Below are 24,715 nucleotides of genomic sequence, written 5' to 3' on the forward strand. Positions count from 1 at the left end.
AAAAAATTTAACCTTCCCAATGTGCATCCATCCTGTTCAATTTACTTTTGCAGAGACAGCAAGTTTGTTATTTATTTAAGTAGCATACATTTTGTTAGCTTCTTTAATGGCGTTAACACTCTGAAGTGGTGGTAGTCAAAGCGTGCACAGTGTGACACTCTAGCTTCCTGGAGACATCTGCTATGTCATGGGAATTATCAGTATGTTTTAAAAAAGGAGAGGTGACTATTGTTGAGAAAACCTTGGTCTTACATCTGCACATTCTCAACACTTCTCTTAATAGAATCTTGTACTTTTTATGGTACTGGGGTTTGAAGTTGAGGCCTTGTGCTTGCTTGGCTGCTGTTGGATGATTTGTTTGGAGACAGAATCTCATATTTCTACCTGAACTGGCTTCTAACCTTTATCCTCCAGATCTCAGCTTCCAGAATAACTAGGAATAGAGGCAAAGGCATCACCTCCCAGCTCTTGCTCCATTTTATGAGCTCAATGAAGTGCCTGCTATCCGCCTTCTTAACTATGCTAATGTCTTTTGTCTATTTTTTTTCTTTCAGCTTTGCAATATTCTTGCTAAAAACGAAAACAAAACCCATTCCCTGGCTCTATTCCTTCTCCTATAGAGCATTACTGAGGAGAATTATATAATCTACCCTTTTTGGAAAAGGAAAATTTTTATGATTGGAGTCTGAGCTGGAAAACGATAACTTAAAGCCATGAGCAATGCCCTGGATTTTTCTGTGCAACGTGGTCTCAAAGACCAGTCCCACCTGAGGTGAGAATCTGTGAACAAGTAATGAGATAATGTTCTCCTTATCTGTAGGAAACCTGTAAGGAAATGCAGGCAGCAGGGTGGAGCAGACATAGAAGCTAAGTGAGGATGTGGCTTTCAATTATGGCTTTAGCTTGAACTCAAAGGCACTCTAAATCATAGACTATTTCAAGCCTTTAAGCCACCACGGTGGCAGGCAGTGGTGAGTGAGTTTAATTCCTAAAACTGTAGCTCCCATCACTCCAGCACAGTCTTAGAAGAAGGCTTCCGTTATGTAAGCAGGTAGCAGCAGCTACAGGCGTGAAAATTGAACTGATTAAAGCAATTGCAGGAGATCTGGGCAGGTGATCCACTAACTGCTAATTAGCAAAGTATCAGAAATTCAGTGAGTGACATTTTTTTTAAGCAGCTTGTTTTATTGAGCCCAGTTAATGAACCACTCTAGATGTCCTTGGCCTTACCTGTTGTTTTCCAAAGCCTCTAAAGGGCTGGGGTGGAGGTTGCCCTGGCCCAGGGTTATTTCCACATTTCCAGAATCAGAGGCTGACCTCAATTCTTCTGGGAAGCCCTGTTTTAGCCTGTCCTCCATTGGACATTCCACAGTGGGAGCTTGAGCATCTGCAGAGTCTGAGCATTATCCAAAGAGATTCACAGATACCTTGGCTTTTGCCGTCTGTATTTTCAGATATTTTCAAATATGAAGTAACATACAGTGAAAAAGCCATATAATAGGCCCTGGCATATCACTTCCCCATTGGCTTCTATAAGGGGCCACACCTAGGAAGAAATACAAGGAGTTATTTTGACCACAGAACATTCTGACCAATGAAAGTAACCTGAAGGTAGAATTCCTTTGGGTCCCTTCTTGTAGGGGATTGCTTTGAGGTGCTGTGGTTCTTAGAGCATTGGCTAGGCTAGAGCCTGTTTTATTCTGTTCTAATTGTTAGCAGACGACCATCATCTCTATCCTCTTTCTGTTTTTTTGTTTCAGTTTATTTTTCTTTCACTGTCCTGTGTTTTTACCTCTCCTTCCTCCTCCAGAATGTATCAGCACATACTCCTGGCCTGCCTTCTAAAACAAAAGAAAAAAAATAAACTAAAAGGATCCCAAGGTAAATATGGCATCCTGAAACATTCAAACTTTCACCCAATATAAGAGTCCTCTAAGTGGTGCAATTTTGCTATAAAACATCAGGGGAGATATTTTGAGTATAGAGAAAATAATCCTAGCAGTGTTCTTTTGTTCTTTTTCTGTCTAAACAAAGTCAATCCTATTAAAATCTAAGTGGATGCTAAGGAGAAATCCCCAGGATGCTACACAGCATTTTCCTTCTGTTTCCATTTTTTTTTTTTTTTTACAAATTGGATTGGTGCCACGAACACTGTGGAAAGACAATGAATTTAAAGCCAGTGCAGACGAGAACATAGCACCCTGAAATCTGCTTTTACTCTAAGGAATTCAAAACAATGAACTGGCATAAAGATGTGAATTTTCTTTTAACCTAAAAGGCACTTAGACTTGTTCTATGACTCTGGCCAGTTAGAAACCAGCAGCTATTAGAGTAGGACAAGTCTTGTGTTACTGATGTGAAGGTTCTTTAGCCTGCCACAACCACAAATGATATTTGTCATTGTCATAATTGGTACTGATGGTTCCTCTTAGTTGGTCTATAGCTATTAAAATGGATGTAGGGTTTACCGTCACATTATCCTTATTTTATACTTGTAGAATTGGTCTAAGTTTTCTCTTTTTCTGATTAGTTTTAACATCTGGATTTCTCTTTTGATATGTTCATTAGAGACCATTCTCTCTTTGTCTGTTCTCCCTTACATCTGGAATCTAGCCAAAGTGTGCCAAGCAAGATGATTCTAACATTTGAACCCTTTTGTAAGCACTCTGATTGCAACTTGGATAGCTTCAGTTTAATCCAAGGTAGACGCTTTCTGCTACTTCTGAGAGGAAAAAAAAATGTCTAAAAATAAAACTTAGGCATAAAAATAGGGCCAAATACTCATTAAATGCCTCACTTAGCTGAATACTGAAATTATTTCTACAGCACTAAATTAAGTCTTTATATAGAAGAGGTTGAATTTTTTTTTAGTTCATAGTACTTTATCTTAGAGATGATAAATGGGTTACTGTAATTTGTCATTTTATTCAAAATACATGAATTAAATAGTCTCAAGTATCCAATTTTCAGCTCATGCTCACGCTGACCCATAAGTGGAGCTCTTTCATCCATGAGTCTTTAGGAATATGTTTTGTGGGTCTCTGTGGGAGAGGTTGAAGAAGCAAGCAGCCGGAGTATTGTATGTTAGGGCAAAGAATTTGGATCTTACTGAGCGTGATGGGAAACCACTGCAGGGGTTTAATTAGAGTAGTGTCATAGAATGACTTGTATGCTTTAAAATGACTCTTGATTGTGAGGTTGATGGTGGATAGTAAGGAGGCAAGGGTTGAGAAAGCATAATCAGGTAAATGTCTATTTTTAGATACCCATGTAGGCGATGACAATGACTCTGGAGTAGAATGCTAACAGTAGAGTTGGAAAGAAATGGACAAGTGGATTTGATATGGAGCCTGAGGGAATGGTAGAAACAAGGTTGTTTCTGGCTTAAACAATTGCAAGAATGTGGTACCAATTGTTTCCTGTTGGAGGAATACAGTACTTTTGCTGTTTTGTTTTGTTTCCCACTGAACATTGAGACATAGACTGAGTCCATGGTCAAAGACTCATATCAAACTTTGGGATATCTGTAGAGAAATACATGTCAAGTGATAAATTGAATGAATGACCTTAATTCAACAGATCAGTTTGAGATTCCTTGGCATATAAATAACTAGTCCTGAGGCCATGGAATAAAAGAACTCACCTAGAGAATAATGGAGAGAGTATAAATAAAGCAGCCCATATCCACATAAACAGAGCAAGTAGAAGAGAACCTGTAATGGACTTACCAGGAGTAACAAGGAGTAAGCAATGAGTAGGATAAATGTGGTATTCCAAAACCAAGAGCAGGATCTTACAAGAGGAAGTAAGCAATCAATTGTGTTGAACTCTGGGGTAAAGTTGAATACAGCAATAAATGATGTCACTGTTCTTCAGTTGCAGTGACAATGGCAGTTTTTGATGCCATATAGGGGTGATTGTAAAAGAAGGAATGAGAATAGCTATTTAGACCATTAGTTTAAGAATTAATGGGGCTAGAAAGAGGCAAATAGCTAATTGAGAATCAGAGGGGAATTTTGTTTTTTCACTCATGTACTGAAGATGGGCAACAATGGACCATTTATGTTTATGGAATTGATCTAGGAAAGAGAGAGGATTTTACGATGAATACAGAGAGGATATATATTTGCAGGGACAAATTTCCTAATGCAAAATGTGAGAAGTGCAGAATACAGTGAAGGATTTGGGCTTGGGTAAGAGCAGAAGGGGAAGAAGAAAGGGTAGACAGGTGTTAATAGGTTGGTTGAATTGCTGGTGAGAGAATGAGAGAGCATCTATAACCAATCAACACTAATTAATGAAGCAAGACTGGAAGGGAAATTGGAAAAGGAGATGCTGGAAATTTGATAGCAACCATTGGAGTCATTCTGCAGAGCCAGGAGGTAAACCCACAGTAAGAGTTTGAAGAAGTGTCCCAAAGTTATATTAAACAAGATAGCTTTCAGTTACTTTTGTTTAGAAAGATGTTGAGATAAAATTTAAGTTTTTATTTGGCCTATTGAGACAAAAATATTTTAAATATTTATATAATAGTAGAAATAAAATTTGTAGATAATAATTGTGATACATATATTTTCATATATGATACATAATCTTTCATACATTTTACATGCAAGTGTATTTCTAAGAAGGAATATAAAGGTTTTATTTTTAACTAATATTGTTTTATAATAGCTTTCAAATATTTTATGTATATTTTAATATTGTATATTTAATATAATTTTCCAATTATTATGTATATATGTATACTAGGACATGTATAGTCAGGTAGAAAAGCCCCTTTTCATTGTATATTCAATTATTTTCTTCTAATATTTAAAATATGAAAAGAAACTATAAATTATTAATATATCAAGATTTATATTGATAATGGTCTCTGACAAGTTTTTAATATAGTTCTAATTATTCTAAAATTTCATTTCTCACAATACATTTAAAATATATTTTTTCAATCTTCCACACAGATTTCTTAAAATCTTTCAGTGATTTTTTAAAACAAATTTTAAACTATTCATTCAACAAGCTCTAAAAGAGAAAAATGAACTACTATCCTACCATCTAGGAAAATCAGTTGTATTTTACCTGAAACTATGCTGTATTTACATGGTTGGTCATCTCTATTTGGTCTCTTTTTTTGGTTTGTTATATAGCTTTTGGCAGCCAGAAAGCAGTGACTCATACCTGTAATCCTAGCTACCTAGAAAATTTGAGATCTAGAGGATTGAGATTCCAGTTCTGCCTTAGCAGGAAAATACTGCAAACTCTTATCTCCAAATAGCCAGACAAGATCACTTCTGAGGCCATGGCTCAAGTGGTAGAGTGATTTCTAGCAAGCATAGGGCTAAACTGAAACTACAACACATCCAAATACAGAAAGAAAACAAAGAAGCTCTTCAGTGAATACATTTCTACATAGTTGCATACAATCCAACATATTTGTTTTTAAGTTTATAATCTAAACCTAGATTCTATATATAAAGGAAGACATTCATTTTTTTGTCTCTCTGGGCCTGACTTACTTCACTTAATTTAAGTTTTTCCAGGTCTCTCCATCCCTTTACAAATGGTACAGTATTGTTCTTTCTAATGGATGAGTCAAATTCCATTCCACATTTTCTTGATTCATTCATCCATTGGGGACTATCTGGGCCCATTCCATACCTTGGTTATGGTGAATAATACTGCAATGAACAAAGTTATGCTGGTGGCTTTACTGTATCCTGGTTTCAACCTCCATACTACTGCTTAGAGTGGTTAAACAGGTTTACATTCCTACCAACCAATGTAATAGAATTCCTTTTTGGTTACATCTTTGTCTGTAACTGTCTAAGTCCAACAAAATAAATGCCAGGAAGTGGGTACTTTAAAGGGGTGGGGTGGGGCCAAGAGGTAGAGGTAGATAAATGCAAAGGAGAAGAGTCAGCAATTAAATGAATATCCTTCAAAATAAAGAGAAGTGAGGGAAGGAATGGGTAGGGGAGAGGTGAGTGAGAATATTGAGGGAAATGACATTGATTAAGATGCATTTGATTCGTAGACTGCTTTGGTAAATGGCGACTCCTTTGTACAACTTAAAGATTTTTTTTAAAAAAAAGAACAACAAAAAACCCCAGCTCTTGTAAAGCATGTTTTTCATGGCTACCTTATAGCGTTCACTACTGCTGGATATTTATGATTATATTCCCAGGTTTCAGCTGATTTTCCTGTGTGATTATAAAAAACACCAGCATTCAAATCATTGATACTTAATAGTGAATTGAAATTGTTTTAGTGAGAGTAATATGTGTCCTTTGTAGAAAGCTTTATAAAGAACAGAAATGATCATCCTATAAACCACTATGGAATCAGTGTCAAATCTTTATTCAATAGTCATTTTTTAGCATCTATCATATAGCAGGTATTGCTGTAGATGAGAAACTGCTCTTCAGAATGAACCTCCTAGTGTACATATAGAGATAGACACTGCTAGTGTCCTGTGTGCAAAAACTATGTATGTGTTTTTAAAGGACCCATGATATATAAAGGTTGTATTATAATCTGATTTCTGTCCTTTAACATACTAAGAACATCTATCATTGAACTTTTATGATATTATATTTAATGGCTACTGAAGAACTAGTTGTTTGACTCTGCAATTGTTTGAACTCTGGGAGTCAGATAATGTAATTCACTTAAATTCCATTTTTTGCATTTTAAATCCATAGCATGCATTCCTTTCTTCTGACAACTCATATGACCACCACCAGACATGAAGGCATAGTCAGTGCTATTTTCTTTGCCTCATCATAATACGGTCTCTCAATGGATTTCAAGGCAATTCCTTTTGTAATACAAAATTGGATAATTGGATAGAAATAGGACTATTGTGCATCTCTAATCTGAAATCCAAAATGCTCCAAAATCCAAAATACTTTGAGTTTTGACATGATGCCACAAATGGAAAATTGTACAGCTGACTTCATATGACAGATAGAATAAAAATATGGGCCCATTGAAAATACTTGGGTCTGATCTCCAAATTATTTTATAATTTTAATGTAGATATTCTAAATCTGAAAAAAGTTCACATTTCTGTTCTGATGCATTTTTTAGATAAGGAAAATTCAATATGTATTTCCTCCACAACCTTAGTATTATTGTAAATTTTCCTAAATTTTTAATTTATTAGAAACACTCTGAAAATCTGGGTAAAAATTGAAAATCATGTTTTCTTCCTACCACTCTCATTAATAAGTTATTTCTTACTAGAAATAACATCATTAGAAAGATTGATTGGTTGTTTTAAGTGGAAACTAACACATGAAGGAGGCATTATTAACTTTGTTACTTTCTATGATAGAGCAGTTAGGGAGATAACAATTACTCCTTTTTCTGCTCACATTTCCATGATTTTCTCTTAGTGTAATTCCATATTCCTCTAGCTCTCAGACAAAAACTAAATCTCTAAGGAAGAGAAGTAGAACATGGCAAAGGTCCACAGGAACTTACTCCACTGTCCAAGGCCCTTTCTCATTTTAATATCTTGGAATCCACAGAAAAAACATAAGATACACTTAAAATTCTTTTGTGAATGAACCAAAGAATCTGTGTACTATTTTTAGTGCCATGAAGTGGCTAGATTTTGTGGAGAAGGTTGTTTTTTGTTTTTTACGAAAACCTTCACTGTGTTGAATTCATTTTCTTTTTGAAATCAACTTTTGAAACTAACAATAGAATGAAGGAAATTAATAGGATTTGAATTACATATTTTAATCCAAAATAACATGGCATAAATCTGCTTTGACTGATTCATAGAATACTTTAAAAGTAGTTCTAAAATCAAAGTAAACAAGTCATTTCATTTTTTCATTTGGACTGTACTTCATGTCTTCTCCTGCTTCAGACTAGCATATATTCCTGACAGATTATTACACCCAGAATTTCTTGCTACATGGCCCAAGTATTTCCTGACCCAATCATGCTGCTATATTAATTTTTTGTTTTCTATCTCTAACTAGCTAAATTAGTTGTTATTATTATTATTATTATTGTGAGCTTTAAAAATAAATGTGTTCTAGCAATGGGAATCAACAGGACCTCTATGGGACAAAATTGAAAGGCAGACTTGATCCAGGGAATAGGAAAGTAGTGCATCATCTATGCTTTTTAGAGGTGGGGAATGCTGGGCCCAAGGGCCATATTAGACCCTCAGAATCATTTGGTACATGACAGACATGTATGCTTCTCTTCAGCTGCCATGGCCTGTGCTCCTCTATAGCGAATTTTGTATAGACCTCCAATTATGTTATAAATATCCAAACAGCTCTTGGCAGAAAAAGAATCCCTACCCCTATTTTGGACTGTTGCCAGTTCTCATAGATACTCAGTTAACATGGAACAAACTCAAGCAGAGTTTCATGGCTTGATTCTAATTAGACAGTGTAAGATTATTTATGATATAATCTTTAAAATCAGTCAGGCAGCTGAGATAGGCAGGCTCTTCCAGGTAGTCCCTAAATAATCCTTGACAAACACCCAACACTAATCCTCTTTGTAACATCTCTGTTCTTTTAGAAACAGTTTTTTTCATTTCTAATGACCATATTAATATGGATGGGCAAATTGTCATTGAAAGGCTGAATGAGGATCTAATTCTCCTTTGCTCATTAAAAGTGGACTTGACATTGTGATTCACTGGAACATGAACAAAACAACAACAACAATGTCCACAGTTACTACAACTAGAGAGACCAGCTGAAATACCAGTATTTCAAATACAGAGTCAGGATGTCCCTTATCCACAGTGGGCTTCACAATGAGAATGCCTCTCTACTTGTATTAAATCTTCTGGATGAAGGGATTTATGAGTGTTATGGGTTGACCACAGCTGGAAACAACACACACACACACACACACACACACACACACACACACACACACACACACACAGAGTGGTGCTAAAGGTGGGAGTAAGTGTGCAAGTAAGTTTTAGTAGACTTTGTGGTATCATTTGATGTTATTTCTGAAATTTCTTCTTCCTAATATTTTAGCATCTCCCTTCAAAGCAATTTCAAAAATATGCCTCATTATTTTTTAAAGCACAATATCTCATAGTATGGACATACAATGTATCTGTTACTATCATTCCACTGATTACAAATATTCAGACATTCCCAGTGCTTTTTATTATGTTGTGGTGAATACTTTTGTACTTGCATTTGATGCTGGAAAATTTGCCTAACTAAATGATCAGAGTTAATATTATATGGTAATGATAGAAATATGAGTGGCCCTTTTCATTTCAGTCCTATCAGCACTAAATATTCTAAATTTTCTACCAATATGACTAAAAGTTTCAACATTTTTATTTATTTTCTCTGTAATAAACATAAAATTACTTCTTATAATGTTTTTTTGTTATCTGTAATAACCATATGCTACTAACCTATAACTAGTTAATGTAGTGACTCTTGTCAATTCTCATCAATCAGTTTAAGCCACTCAGGATTAGAGATGGCATATTTCTAATTCACCAGACCCCCATGAACTCCTTTTTTTGGGGGGGGTCCGGTTGTGGGGCCTGAACTCTGGGCCTGGGCGCTGTCCCTCAGCTCTTCAGCTCAAGACTAGTGCTCTACCACTTGAACCACAGCGCCACTTCTGGCTTTTTTCTTTTTGCTTATGGGTTGCTGGGGAATCGAACCCAGGGCCTCATGTATGCAAGCCAACCGCTCTACCACTGAGCCACCTTCCCAGCCCCAAACTCTTTTTTTTTAATTAAGTTTTTTATTGTGAAAATACTGTACAGAGGGGTTACAGTTACATGAACAAGGTAATTAGTACATTTCTTTTTTTTTTTTTTTTTGTCAGTCGTGGGGCTTGAACTCTGGGCCTGGGCGTTGTCCCTCAGCTCTTCAGCTCAAGGCGAGCGCTCTACCATTTGAACTACCGCGCCACTTCCGGTTTTCTGGTGGTTTATTGGAGATAGGAGTCTCACGGTCTCTCCTGCCCGGGCTGGCTTTGAACCGCGATCCTCAGATCTCAGCCTGCTGAGTAGCTAGGATTACAGGCGTGAGCCACCAGCGCCCGGCTATTAGTACATTTCTTATCCAGCATTGTTGCCTCCACCTTTGTTTTTCCCCTCCTATCCCTTTCCCCCCACCCCCTGCCTAAATTGTAAAGTTCATTCTTCAATATAGAGTCTTATACATCTCATTGTTGCAATGGGACAATCTGTATCCTTATTTAAATAATTTGTTTTTTCCATGAACTCTTGATAATACAGTCAGTTAATGATCAGGTTACAGATCATTACTTTAGTATAATTATTGGTATATAGCACATATTGCACTTCACTGTATTACAATTAGCCGATATTGTGTTGTTTTTACAGATGGAAGATTTATGGAAACACTGTATTAAGACTATTAATCATTTTTAACAGGATGTGTTCACTTTGTGTTTCTGTAGCACATTTTTGGTAATTCTAATAGAATTTCAAACTTTTTCCTTATTATCTATTTTATGGTGCTCTATGATCAGTAATTTTCAATGTTACTATTGCAATTGCTTTGAGGATGCTAGAAACTGTCCATATAAGTAAATAAGCCTAATAAGTAAATGCATGTTCTGACTGCCCTAACCACAGGCCATTCCCATGTCTTTCCCTCCCTATTATCTATGACAGCAATCTTTTTTTTTTTTTTTGGTCAAGGTGATGTACAGAGGGGTTACAGTTACATAAGTAAGGTAATGAGTACATTTCATGTCAAACTTGTTACCCCTTCCCTCAATTTTCTCCTACTTTCCCTCCCCTCCAACCTAGGGCAGCAATCTTAAAAGTAGGCAAATTAATTATTCCACCTTGGACACCAGTCAATTGAAAGGAAAAGTGCATGGTTCTCACTTTAAATCTTTAATTAGAAATAATTAGCAAGAACGAATGTCAAAAGTAAGATAAGCCATAGGCTTGACTTCTTGTGCCACACAGCCAGGTTGTGAATGCAAAGAAAAAATTGTCCAGGGAAATTAAAAATCCATTACACTGAATATATAAACAATAGGAAAGAAAAACCACCTTATTGATGATATGGAGAAAGCTTTAGAGGTTGATGGTAGGTCAAATGAGCTACAACCTTCCCTTAAGCAAGCCCAGACCAGAATAAGGTAAGGTGCTAATTTCTGTGAAGTCTGTGAAGGCTGAAAAAACCAAGGAAGCTTCAGAGGATGTTTGAAGCCAAAGAAGTTGTTTCATGAAGTACAGGTCTGAAGTGGTCTTCATAATGTAAGTGTTAAGATGAAGCAGCAAATGATGGTGTAGATGCTGCAAGTTACCCACATGATCCAGCTAATTGATAAAGATGGGTATATTAACCAACAGGTTTTCAGCTTAGATAAAATAGATTCTTATTGGAAGAAGACGACATCTTAGATTTTCACAGCTAGAGAGAAATCAATGCATGGGTTTGATCCTTTCTCTTATTAGGGATTAAAACTGTTAAAGACTTGAGGTGAAGGCAATTCTCACTTATCATTCCAAAAATACAAGGACCCTTAAGAATTTTACTAAGTCTACTCTTTCATGCTGTACAGAGGGAGCATCCAAACAAGGATGACAGGACATGTTTACAACCTGGTTTGTTGAATATTTTAAGTATATTGTCAAGAACTGCTCAGAAAATAAGATTCTTTCAAATTATTACTGTTCATTGACTGTCACCCAAAAGGCCCAATGGAAAAGTAGCATGACATTAATATTTTCATGCCAGCTACACACCATCCATTTGGCAGTCTCACAAAATGCATCAGGGAATAATTCAAACTTTCAAGTCTTATTATTTGTAAATATGCGTTTTGTTAAGGCAATAGGTACTATAGCTAGTAATTCTGGGAGAATTACAGTGAAAACATTCTGGAAAAGAGTTGCCATTCTACACATGTGATTCATGAGGAAACGTCAAAATATTGACATTAATAGCAGTTTGGAAGAAGTGGGTTTCAACTCTAATGGATGATCTTGAGGCATTTAAATCTTCAGTGGTTGATATAACTATAGACCAGCAAAATAGCAAGAGAACGAAATTAGAAATGGAGTTTCAAAATGGATTATTCCCACCTCATAATAACACTTTAATAGCTGTGGAGTTGCTCTTTATACATAAGCAAGAAAAGCTAGTTTCTTGAGATGGAATCTGCTCATGGTGAAGATACTGTGAAGTGACAACAAAGGATTTAGAGTGTTACAGAAACTGAGTAGATCAAGCAGTGGCAGGTGTAAAAGGATTGACTCTAAGAACTTTTATTATGGGTAAAATGCTATAAAAAACATCATATGGCATACAGAACATTTTCACGAAAAGTAGAACAATCTGATGCAGCAATCTTCACTATAGTCTTATGCTAAGAAATTGCCAGTCACCCAACCTTCCAGTACTTACCACTCTTGTCATTCAGTAGTCATTAATGTTGAGGTAAAACTCTCTTGACATAAAAAAGATTATACACCTTTGGTTCAGATAAATGTTAGAAACCTTAGACATATTTTTGAAGTATTACATACCTAAATATGTAATGATATAACATTCTCTATAATATATATTTGGCAGTGTACTTTATGATGAATTTTTTTGCTAGTACTTGTTTCTTCAGCTTCTTTACTCAGCTGCTTTACATCTGGAGTCTGAACTGAAGTATAATTTTCAAACAGAGTCAAATAGGCTAAGTCAATGCTTGAATAGCACAGAGTGCTGCATGAACTCCATAGGCTGCGATGTTCAGTGAGGCCATTTGATTAGTCAGCTATTTCGAGAGGATAAAGAGTGCTATTTTCTGTGTGTCCCTGCATGCGCAATTTTATTTTTCCTGGATAACAGTTCCCTGTCTTAAATTTTGACAGGAATTTTGTTTCGCTTTGCTTTAAAAAAAATTATTTCCAAGTTGTACTTACAACACTTAGCTTTTCATTTCAACAGTATTAAGAAGTATTCTGAGCAGATGGTCTACAAAGAAACTAATGATGATAATCCTTTATGTGCCTTTGTTTCTTGCATAGCTTTCCACATACCTGTAATGAAGTATGAAAATAGAAACACAAGCAGCTTCCTGAAGTGTTGTGTGTTTCATGTTTATCCTCTTCCACATATCACATGGAAATGCTTTTGTCCCTAAATCCCTAAAGGAGGATTTCATTATTTGGATTCATTCTATATCAACAGTATGGTGAACATTACAGGATCAAACTCATCTTATGAATGTAGTATTGAAAGCTCATTTTTAAAGCAAACATGGATAGGGCGATGGATACTGAAAGGTAGGCTCCATACAACTTTGTTTATTCAAAGCTGTATTAGAGGTTAAATAGTAATGAGTTCTGATCTACAAGAAAAGAAAAGGAGAGAAAAGAAAAACAGTTGTGACAGAATATCCTCACTGCCTATGGTACCTTAAAAGCAATCATTTTAAATTCTGAACATTAGTTACGCATTGATAAAAGTAATTTGTATCTATATATGTGTTTATTCAATGAGTGAAAATATTGTGAAATAGAAAGTGGCAAATCTATTGTTGCGTGTTATGGTATTTCTCTATGGCTCAACCTCCAAACAAGATTTTCTACCTGCATTGCACTTTAGAGTCAAGAAAGGACAACTTGTCTCACAATAAAATATTAACGAACACAATTATTATTGCTGTGGTTTTATTTCTTTATTTCACTGATCATTTTTCCAATGCCTCCTCATTTTCAATTAGTTGAACAAACTCAAATCCTGATCAATCTTTCTCTAACTTATTTAAGAAATCTAACTTATTTAAGAAAATATTAAATAGAAGATAAGTTGATATCCCCTTATTTGCTTTCAAGTGGGATTATTGTCTTAATTTATTAGACGTAGAGTGAAACATCTCTGTAAATTTTCCTTATAATGTAAAGTTGAGATTATCTAGTCATGTCAGTCTTCCCTTCCACAGGGTTTCATAGTCTGAAAATTCTGAAGTGATGATTCCCCACCTCTACCTGATTCTACTATTTTCTTTTTTTTTGGGGTCCAGTCATGGGGCCTGACCTCTGGGCCTGGGCGCTGTCCCTCAGCTCTTCAGCTCAAGGCTAGCACTCTACCACTTGAGCCACAGCGCCACTTCTGGCTTTTTTCTTTTTGCTTATGGGGTGCTGAGGAATCGAACCCAGGGCCTCAGGCATTCAAGGCAAGCACTCTACCACTGAGCCACCTTCCCAGCCCTGATTCTACTATTTTCAAGACAAGGTTACTTGATGGACATTTCCATCATTAGGCAGCAATAGAAATATGAAAAAGTATTGAAAATGTCACTATTGTAAATATTTTCTTTGAAAACTAGCCATTACTCAACTTTCTTACAATTTATATACTGAAGCACAAAGAGCTCCTTAAATTTAGTATACTGTTTTGTCTTGTACTGTTTGGAAATCTATAAACTAAGCTTTGTTACTATCAGACAACAAATATCAATTTATTGTAGACTCACACTACTCATTTCTTTACCAATAATATCTTGAAAAAAAACATAGTAAGTCTAAACTGTGAAGGCATAATTTTCCTATCCAGTGGTAGCATGAATGGAATTATTATAGAATGTATATTTACAGAATTTTTATAAGGACAAAAAATTTTAAGACTAATACGATATTCCAGGAGAATATAAGAAAGTATAGTACACGTAAAAGGACAGAGGAGAAAAATTACCAAGAGTTATGCAAGTACAAGGTAAGAATGAAATAACAAAAAAGAGGTAAAAAGGAAAAAGAAACACAGATGAAAAACTCACACTTTTCTAAGAAATTGAAGTGGATTTTGGATAAAGGATGGAGCAAAAGAAAGCATTCGAATGAGTAGAAGAAGCATTAGAGAGATGGTGGATTTATGTATTAGAAGTTTTAGTGTGACATACTCTCCTGCAGATAGTTTTGAACAAAGCAGAAAACAAAGATGGGAGATCACAAATAAGTACAGGAAAAGAAGGGCAAGATGGACCTAGAGCTGGAGCTGAAGAAACAAATTGAGAATATCTCTCAGAGTTCCTCCTCTAAAAGAAACTCAGGCTAGTGGAGCATTACTCTACATACTGTTTGAAGTATATGACCTGTATAGGAAAAAGGAACTTATCTAAGTAAAGTGACAAGAAGTCTTTGAGACTATAAAAGTAACATACAAGAACAGTTGTGGGGTAGGTTGACTAACAAGGTCACCCTAGGGAGCAGCAGCATGTGAAGATCAATGGGAGAATATGTTTGAAAAGCTACAGAACTGGAGGTCTGGCTCAAGTGGTAGAGCGACCATAAGCAAAAAACCCCCAAACAAACACGTGCACACACACACACACACACACACACACACACACACAGTTAGTAACATGGAATGTATTCAAGAGTTCTGTTGTATGGCACCCTGATGCCACAGAATAGGCCTGAAGACCGATGGAAGAGAATATAAGACTTAGAAATGAACCCACAGACCTATAGCCAATAGATACTTGGTAAAGGAGCCAAAAGTACAGGTTGTAAGAGAGACAGCCTCTTACACAAATGGTGCTGGCAAAATTCACTAGGTGCAGAAAACTGAAGCTAGATTCTTACATATTACCCTGTACCAGAATCAATTCCAAATAGATCAAAGACCCCAATCTAAGGCCAGATATGTACGTTTATCTTTTTGGGGGAGAGTAAAGGGGGAACACAGAAATGGTGAGGCAAAGGGTGAACAAATGTAGTAGTGATACTGTCTAGACACTGTGTTGAAAATGAACTATACAGCTTGGGGAGGGGGCTCAGGAGGGAAAAACTGGGAAAATATGAGGGAAGGGGTGACATTGTTCAAAAAATATACTCATTACCTGACTTATATGACTATAACTGCTTTGTTCATCACCTTTACAATAAAATTAAATAAATAAAAATAAAAGATGCATTATCTCATAAGAAAGTCCTGGTTTAACCTTTCTTAGAGGCCTAATCTTGGAAGAAAACTTTGAAATGATTTCCATACAGCTTTTTTAAATTATAAAACTCTGCTGTACAACTATCTAATCACTGTCCAAAAGTTATTTCCATAGATATTAGTATTATAGTTTTCATATTCTCCCTAGTGTAAATTAGAATATTAATTTGAAAATTTTGTCTTTATTGATGTGTGCTTTTGTGTTCTGTTAGAGAACCTTCATAAGCTGCAAGGTGAACACATTTCACTCTCATATGAAATTGTCAGAAGTCTTTTTCCACCTAATCAAAACTTCAATGTTACTTGGTGCAGAATAGAAAATAGGAATTCCTTTATCTTGGTTTGCTATTGGAGCTCTTCACAAACTGCTACTATTAATGAATCTTGATTCTCGTGGAACAAAAAACTGATAAATGACTTTAAGAGATCTTAGTCCTTCAGACAGTGGAAAATATTTATGCAACATTTTTTCAAGTGAACGAACTTTACTCCCTGTCTACTAACTGCATGTAGATCAGTTGCAGTTGCAAGTAGAGTTGGCTAGTGAGTTATGAATATTCAAAAGGGAAATTTTACACACACACACACACACACACACATATTTCTCTGAATATCATCTACAGGTAAAATGCTTGTCAGAAAGGTGGAAATACCTTCCCTCTTTTGACCACCAAAAAGTCCTGTACTAAAAACTTGCTCCTCTACAATTTCTTTATCATAGTTTCATGGTTTCAGAAGAGGTTGACCCATATGTTTTGGTAATAGGCTGAATCTCTTCAGTTCCTTTACTGATCTGCAGAATATGTACTTTAGGGTTAAGGTTTAGGACTTGTGACTACAATCATAGAAAGAATTGGGATCTCTCTGAATTTGGGGATCCCTCTGGATTCTGTTAACTTGGTGGGAATAATCACCACAGAATACTTAATATACTCATTTTTGCCACGTTTAACTGCCAAAATTCAATATTTATAATGTTGCTAGTCCATAAACCAGAGAGCCGTGGAATGTATACCATAAAGCAGGCTCTCTTAGTAATCTAGTTAGGAAACCACAGCAGCAATCTTTCTTGCCATAGTTAGGATATTTAAATTAATGCAACACATAATGTATTATATACAGGATTAAAAAATCATTTCAGTAATACAAATTAGGAGAAATAGATTTAAAGGTTTTGGTGATTCTGTGTATTGATTGGAGATAAGGGCACAGGCTTGTCTTTGGGTTAGGTAGTCTTCATATAGAAGCTTCTAGATAGTAGGGCTGGGAAGGTGGCTCAGTGGTAGAGCGCTTGCCTTGCATGCCTGAGCCCCTGGGTTCAATTCCTCAGCACCACATAAGCAAAAAGAAAAAAGCCGGAAGTGGCGCTGTGGCTCAAGTGGTAGAGTGCTAGCCTTGAGCTGAAGAGCTGAGGGACAGCGCCCAGGCCCAGAGTTCAGGCCCCACAACCGGACCCCTCCCCCCAAAAAAGAAGCTTCTAGATAGTAATGATAACACTGTCTTTGAAGAACTGCCATTTGGATGGTAAAGGATGGAACACCGAGGATACATTCAAAGCCCCAGTATTTCTCCAAAATAAGTGTCAATTTTATGCAAAATACAGTGAAGCCTGCATTCTATTTATAAAACTGTTTCTGCATGTTGGATTCATTTTAGAGTGTAGTAAAATAATCAGGAAGAATGTGTCTGAAGACCACATATGGCCCTTCTTCCTAACCAGAAATCTAATTTTCAGTTCACATGAAGTGAAGCATCAGGATGATTCTATCTCTGTTAATGAAAAAGGACTTTTCAAAACCTCTCATTCCCAAGTAAACCCTGACCAAGAGGCCCACAGCAGGAGGCATCCCAGCAAGGCAGAGAAGGGAGTAAATGGTTGTGAAACTAAACATCAGCCTTTCGAGGAAACTTAGTTTCCTGCTCTGCATTGCAATTTTCCATTTGCTGCTTTGCCTGGGAGATGCTTCCCCATAAGAAAGGAAGCTCAGATTTGAAAGAGAGGCTGCTTAGTATTCCTCAAGTCTATATCTGCTCAGTAGAAACTGCACTGAACTAAATAGTGTAAGTAATCCTTTCTAAATTTTTCTTCTGAATCAATATGTGACTTTGGGGAGATTGCATTGCTGCTGCAGGAACTGAGGATCACAGATAAAATAAGAGGTAGCTATACCATGCAATATTTTCTTCAGGAGGGCAAAATACATTGTTAACAAGCCTAGAAAGTCAGTTTAACATCTCTACTTAATTTCTCCCTCTTTACAGACTTTCAGAGTAACACAAATATGTGAAGAGATGAATGTTTTATTGGTTATAAAGCATTATTTACTTTATTAAGTAAGAGGATGTTCACAAAAACCACTAAATAAAATTGTTTAAAACCTGATGTCTACTATGTAAATAGATACTTATTTTTAAAGAACAACCCATAAACATATTCCATTTTAAATTAACCTCTATGCTCTAATATTTCCTACTATTTGGCAGAACACAGGTCACAAGATTAGCAGGTTTAACTTTAGTAATCTAAGGTCTTCAAAGGTCTGTCTCCAGGAATTCTCAATTCTTTTAATACTAACTACAATTTCAGTTCAGAACAGGGTGCTAGAAGCTCAGGTCCATCTTGTTCATGTTAAGGTGCTCTAAGCACTACCTATGAACCTATAGCCACTTGTTACATCTCTCATTACTCTCATGACATCTCTAATTACTATTTTCCTAGGATACTATATTCTCCATGCCAAAGGTGAAATGATCTCTTCCCTTGTAGTCCACATACAATACTGAGCTGAGGCTAATCTGTAGTTCTAGTTATCACTTTGTAAAAACAAGTAATCCCCCTTTTACAATATTAGACAATAAAAGTTTAAAATGCATAATAGACCCAGTGCCTCTCAGACTTTCCCCCCTGATCTTTACCATCTCTAGTCCCAGTTCCCTTAAAGGAGATACCAAGAAATTAGAAATATTTATGCTTATGCCAAACTCTCCTATCCAGCCTGTATACTTGCTTTGTTTTAAAGGGACTTTACATTATGCCTCATGTTTTTTAATAAGAATTCTGCTTCCTGTCTGCAATTTAGAAATAAGCACTTAAAATATTAAACATATTCTACTCTACCCACCTATACACATTGTTTGTTTTCTTATTTGGCAGTTTTCCTTCCAATTCACAGGCTTTATTTCTCTATCTTATTTAGAACCGGTCCAAAGAACAACTTCCAGAAAAAAAATAATGTTCCAATTTTGGCGGTACTGATTTTTGTGATTTTGGAGGTACTATTGATAACATCCTGTTTATAAGAATTGAGAAGAGACTTCAATACAGCCAAGGTAATATGAGGGGGTTGGTTCTGCCCTTGCTTGTTCCATGTCCTTTGTACTAAAGATGATGCAGAAACATGTACACTACCGCAAATGTAAATTGATCCTAATTTTCTAGAAATTCATTTATAAAATTAATCAAAATGTTCTTATATTTTTACCTAGCCTACTTCTAAAAATGTATCCTGAGCAAGAAACTAGAAGCATACCACAATACATGTCAGCTTTTCACCATAGCTGTTACTTTTCCTCTTTTCCTAGTACTTAAAATCACTAGTAGTAGAAATTGGTTTAATTAATTAAAAATCCCAGGTAATTTAAAAATTAATTTGGCTGCAAGTTATAAAGAGGGCGATCCAGTCATCTGATTCTTAAAATTATCTGAAAGGAAATAAAGGGAAGTTTTGACATTTATTTTCTGGAGTGATCAGGCCACGAATTTCCTCATCCTTACATCCTACCCAAATGCTTCTTTCAGTCCTTGGCTTTGTTATTGTTCTCTGAGCTTGTTCTTTATTTCTTCCAAAATGCAGAATCCTTATGGACCATTTTATTTTAATTTCTTGCTAAGTTAAAGCAACAATAACAACAACATTTTCCACCTAAATTTTATATGACAAACTTGTCCAGTGATTTAAGAGGATGCCTGAGCACTATGGTTATGAAACTCATTATTAAACAGAATTTGATGGAAATGTGTACAAAATCAAAATCAAAATCAAACTTATCTCCACATTTTATTTTCACCGCTGAAGAAACAGAATTTCGGTAGTTCATTAGAGGATCAAACAAGCATGTACAGCAAGAAAGCTTACACTCACCGTCTAACATCTCTCTTGAAACTAGTAGCAGTGGCAGGCAGAGGCTCTACATTTCTCTCTCAATTAATCACCTTCCTAAGAAGGTTCTGTATTTTTTTTTCGGTAGTGGGGCTTGAACTCTGGGCCTGGGCACTGTCCCTCAGCTCTTCAGCTCAAAGCTAGTGCTCTACCATTTGATCCACAGCGCCACTTCCAGTTTTCTGGGTGGTTTATTGGAGATAAGAGTCTCCCGGGTTTCCTGCCTGGGCTGGCTCTGAACCACCATGCTCAGATCTCAGTCTCCCGAGTAGCTAGGATTACAGGCGTGAGCCACTGGTGCCCGGCTCTTCTGCATTTCTGAGAGGTTGAGATGGATCATCTGTCCTGTCCATGTGTCCCTTAAGTTGATATTTGCCTTTTGCTCTCACTAAAGTGAGGGAATTTTGGTTACAGAAAAACAAGTATTATTGAGAGTAGTTTTAATAGTGATGATGAGGAAGAGTGTCATCGATCTTGACATCACAATCATTTGTGCTATTGGCAGGCTGGTCTACTTTAATCGTTACTTCTGTCCCTTAACTGTCCAGATTAAATAGTCTACGTAGTCGTAAGTATTCTCCCTTGGCCTATATGCAATCTCTGACCAAATATTTTGATGTTTGTTATTAGATTAGAATCAAATCATGAGAGATGGGGCACTCCATAATGAGTTCCCTTTTCAGAAATCTGCCTAAGGCTTGTCCCAATGAGAAACACATAAAGTACTCAAAACCAGAAAATAGTTAATACATGTCCCTTGGAACTCCCTACCCCCATATCACTATCAAACCTAAACCTGAGGAGGCAAGGAGAGAGAGTAGTTTCTAGAACTTGGAAAGGAATTCCAAGGAGGACATCACATAAAAATCAGTGTCATCCAGGAGAGTGATGTTCCATGAGGGAGGATAGCAAAGCCAGGGATACTTTATGAAGAAGATGCTGAGAGAATAAATATGTGATTTAACTTTTTCCTTTCTCTAATCTCCAACTCAACTAGGGGCCCAAGTAACAGACATCCTGATTTACAGAATCAAGTTCCCCTGACAGAGAAAATCATAGATTCTGATTCAAAAGAAGAAATCAGAGGGCTACAACAGAGACTATCTCATGGGATTAGAGACTTAATCACTTTTTTCTTTTTTTTTACATAATTTTAAAAAGAATTTTTGTAGTATTAGGGATAGATGGGCTGAAAATAAACTGTCTCACAAAACCTATCTTATCCTATCTCCATGACCCTGGGTATAGTTTTATATGCGATAGTTCATAATTTTTGTGTTTATCTTCTCAATTACATAACATTCCCTTTGTCTAGGAGATATATCAAAGAACCAGACTTTGAAAGGATCAGCAGAAAAGCCTTCCTTGATATTCTGTAACCCTCACTCATAACCCCTCCTTCACCATGGTATCTCCCTTACTGATGGTTGGTAGAAATGTGGTTAACAGCTCTAGAGATGCAAATGCAGATAGTCTTAACTTGTATTTATATTTCCCCTCTGCAGCACCTGAATTAATTATAAGAATCAGATACTATTTTTCATGCCATAATAGCACACTAAGGTTCATTAGAATAAATGTTGTTCATTGGAATAAAGACATAAAAAATGTTCACTTCACATAACATTATCTTTATGGTTATATGTACATAGTTTTTGACCTTTTCTGCTTGTCCTCGACATATACTAGTTATTGCAAATAACCATGCAAAACCATGGGACCTATGTTTCTTTGGGCCTGGCTTACTTCACTTAATATAATTTTTCCAAGTTTTACCATTTCCTAACAAATGGGGCAAGATAAGGTCACAACTTGCATTTTCTTTCTTGCTATTGTTTTTAATGTATCTAAAAATGTACTATGTGATTTTTTTTGTTTCTCTTGTATGTTCTTCCCCCAAAGTATAACCCCTGTTTTCATTGTATTTGATGTTGGCAACCTGCATCTTGTATATACAGTTTTCTAATTAAGGGAGTAGAAGGGAAATAACAAAGTGCTGAAACAAGGATACAGGTTGACCCATTGTAACAACGAGATGTACAAGACACTATGTTGAAAACAAACTCTACAACTTTGGTGGGAGGGGGGAGGTTGGGAAGGAAGGGATGGTAGGGGAAAAACAAAGGAGGAGGTAACAATGCTCGATAGGAAATGTACTCAATACCTTACTCGTGTAACTGTAACCCCTCTTACATTATTTTTACAATAAAAAAAAACACAAAAAATGCTCACTTTAACAGTACATATGCTGAAATGGAAATGATAAAGAGAAAATTAGTATGGCCTTTGTGCAAGTATGACATGCGAATTTGTGAATAAATCATATTTTATTTGAGAAAGGTGGTCGTAAAGAGGGAGAAGGTCTAATGTAGACCCAAGAGAACTTAAACAGCTGAGAGCTCGGCCAGCAAATGGTTTGATCATTAGTGGATGTGTGTTCCCTGGTAAGAGAAAGTCCTATTGCCTGAGAATCACTGTAATCACTGAGCCTGTGACTAGTGGAATGGCTCAATTTCAAGAACTTCCATGTGGTCGTGAGGGTTTGCTGCCAAGTGACATCTGAGACTACTCTGGGGGCTTGTAGACAAGGAACCATTGCAGCCCAGGAAGTCTTAGGTTTCCATCAGCAGAATCTTAGAGAGAAATGCCTACACACAACAGTTATGGAGTGAGAGTAAATATGATGTAGAACCAATGAGAAGCTTAACAGTCAGGAGCTTAATCTGCTAACTGAAGAGTGCTGTGATTTGTAGGCCTAGCCTCTCTGGCTAAAGCAGACTCTATTGCCTGAGAATTACAGAAGAAACAGTACCAAATCCACGGTTAGTAGAGAGATTGACCTCCAGAAGTTGCCTGTTGCCACAGCACAAATCCCAATGCATAAGGAAAAAAAGAAAAATATGGAAAAACAAGGCAGCATGATTCCTTCAAAAGTCAATAACCTCACATTAAAAAATAAATAAATAAAACTAAAGATGCTAAAGTGTATGGAATTCCAGACAAAAAATTCAGAAAAATTATTTTAAGAATAATCAATTAAATTAAAGAAGAAATATATCAACACCTAAATGAATTCAAAGAACATGAAAACAGATGACTGAATTCCAAAAGAGTATAATTAACACTTGAATGAAATAAGGAAGATAATACATATGAAATAGGAATTAATTAAGATATAAAAGTTCTGAAGAAATCAAATTGATATTCTGGAAAAGTTCAAAAAGTCAAATAAAACCCCATTTTAAGACATCTTAGTAGACTGGATCAAAATGAATACAGAATATCAGTGCATGAAGACAAAGTAATGTATCAGAATATTCAGATAGAGATTTTATAAAAAAAGAAAAATCTGGAGAAATATACCCAGAACATGTAAGACCTTTGAGACATAATTAAAAGACTAAGTAACAAGCAGGGTGTTGGTGGCTCATGCCTGTAATCCTAGCAACTCAGGAGGCTAAGATCCGAGGATTGTGGTTGGAAGCCCAAGATATTTTTTTCTCTAATAAACTACTCAGAAAAAAGCCAGAAGTAGTGCTGTGGCTCAAGTGGTAGAGTGCTAGCCATGAGGAAAAGAAGCTAAAGCTTCTTTTGGGACAGTGCCCAGGCCCTGAGTTAAAGCCCCAGGACTGACAAAATAAAATAATAAATAAATAAATAAATGACTAAGACAATGAACCATGGACATAGAAGAGTAAAAATGCCAGCTAAACACATAGAAAACATATATAATAAAATAGCAGCAGAAATTTCCCAACTTTTAGGAAAAAACTAGCTTTCCAAGTATGATAAGCTTTTAGGACAAAAACACATGAGAGTACAAAACCATCTATCATATTGTCATTAAAAATCTGAGTAAATAGAACCAGTTAACATTATTGAAAAATAAAAGAGAGGAAATCTAAGTTACATATAAATGCAAACTCTGTAGAACAATAATTGATTATATAAAAATGATGTATTTCAAGCTTGGAAAGATAATAATTGTCAACCTAGGTGATGTACCCAGAAAAACTCTACTGCTAGTGCTCTACCACTTGAGCCATAGTGCCACTTCCAGCTTTTTCTGCTTATGTGGTACTAAGGAATCGAACCCAGGGCCTCATACATGCAAGGCAAGCACTGTACCACTGAGCCACCTTCCCAGCCCCTCTCCTTCACAATTGAAAAAGACATAAAGAAACATTTCATGACAAACAAAATCTAAAACAATTCATAACCATGAAACCAGAACCTAATGGGATACTTAAAAGATTTCCACACACAGAGGAAGATGAGTATAACCATGAAAATATAGAAAAGAATAATTGCACTAGATAAGTCGATTAAGTGAATGAGAAATTAGGAAGGTATCAACCATTACATAAACAACAAAATAAATAATAAAGGGTTTTGTGGCAAAGATTCCAGTGGAAAGCCAGTCCGGTCTGAAAAATCCCTGAGACTCCAGCTCCCAACTAACCTGCAAAGAGCCAGGCTGGAGGCATTCTTAGAGACACTTACCTCTAATTAACCAGCCAAACACTGAACGTGGTACTACAACTCAAAGTGGTAGAGCACTAGCCTCGAGCAGAAGTGTTCAGGAACAGTGTCCAGGCCTTAAGT

At 36.2% G+C, this 24,715-nt stretch overlaps 1 protein-coding gene and 1 non-coding gene across 2 annotated transcripts in view; both read left to right on the forward strand.

The window, feature by feature from the left end:
* Positions 1-713: 713 nt before the first annotated feature.
* The window catches only part of Hhla2 (HERV-H LTR-associating 2), a 40,215-nt gene continuing 16,213 nt past the window's right edge, over positions 714-24,715 (forward strand). The window contains 8 exon segments of the mRNA XM_042676861.1: positions 714-772; positions 6,705-6,774; positions 6,776-6,816; positions 8,817-8,851; positions 8,896-8,952; positions 13,031-13,288; positions 16,163-16,364; positions 16,366-16,493. Coding sequence (XP_042532795.1) covers positions 714-772; positions 6,705-6,774; positions 6,776-6,816; positions 8,817-8,851; positions 8,896-8,952; positions 13,031-13,288; positions 16,163-16,364; positions 16,366-16,493 — 850 coding nt within the window.
* LOC122105714 lies at positions 22,335-22,441 on the forward strand. Its single transcript, XR_006147073.1, has one exon. It is a non-coding gene; the product is annotated as a U6 spliceosomal RNA (small nuclear RNA).

This window comes from Dipodomys spectabilis, unplaced genomic scaffold (assembly GCF_019054845.1).
Source record: "Dipodomys spectabilis isolate Male_0828 unplaced genomic scaffold, ASM1905484v1 ptg000032l, whole genome shotgun sequence".
Lineage (NCBI taxonomy): Eukaryota > Metazoa > Chordata > Mammalia > Rodentia > Heteromyidae > Dipodomys > Dipodomys spectabilis.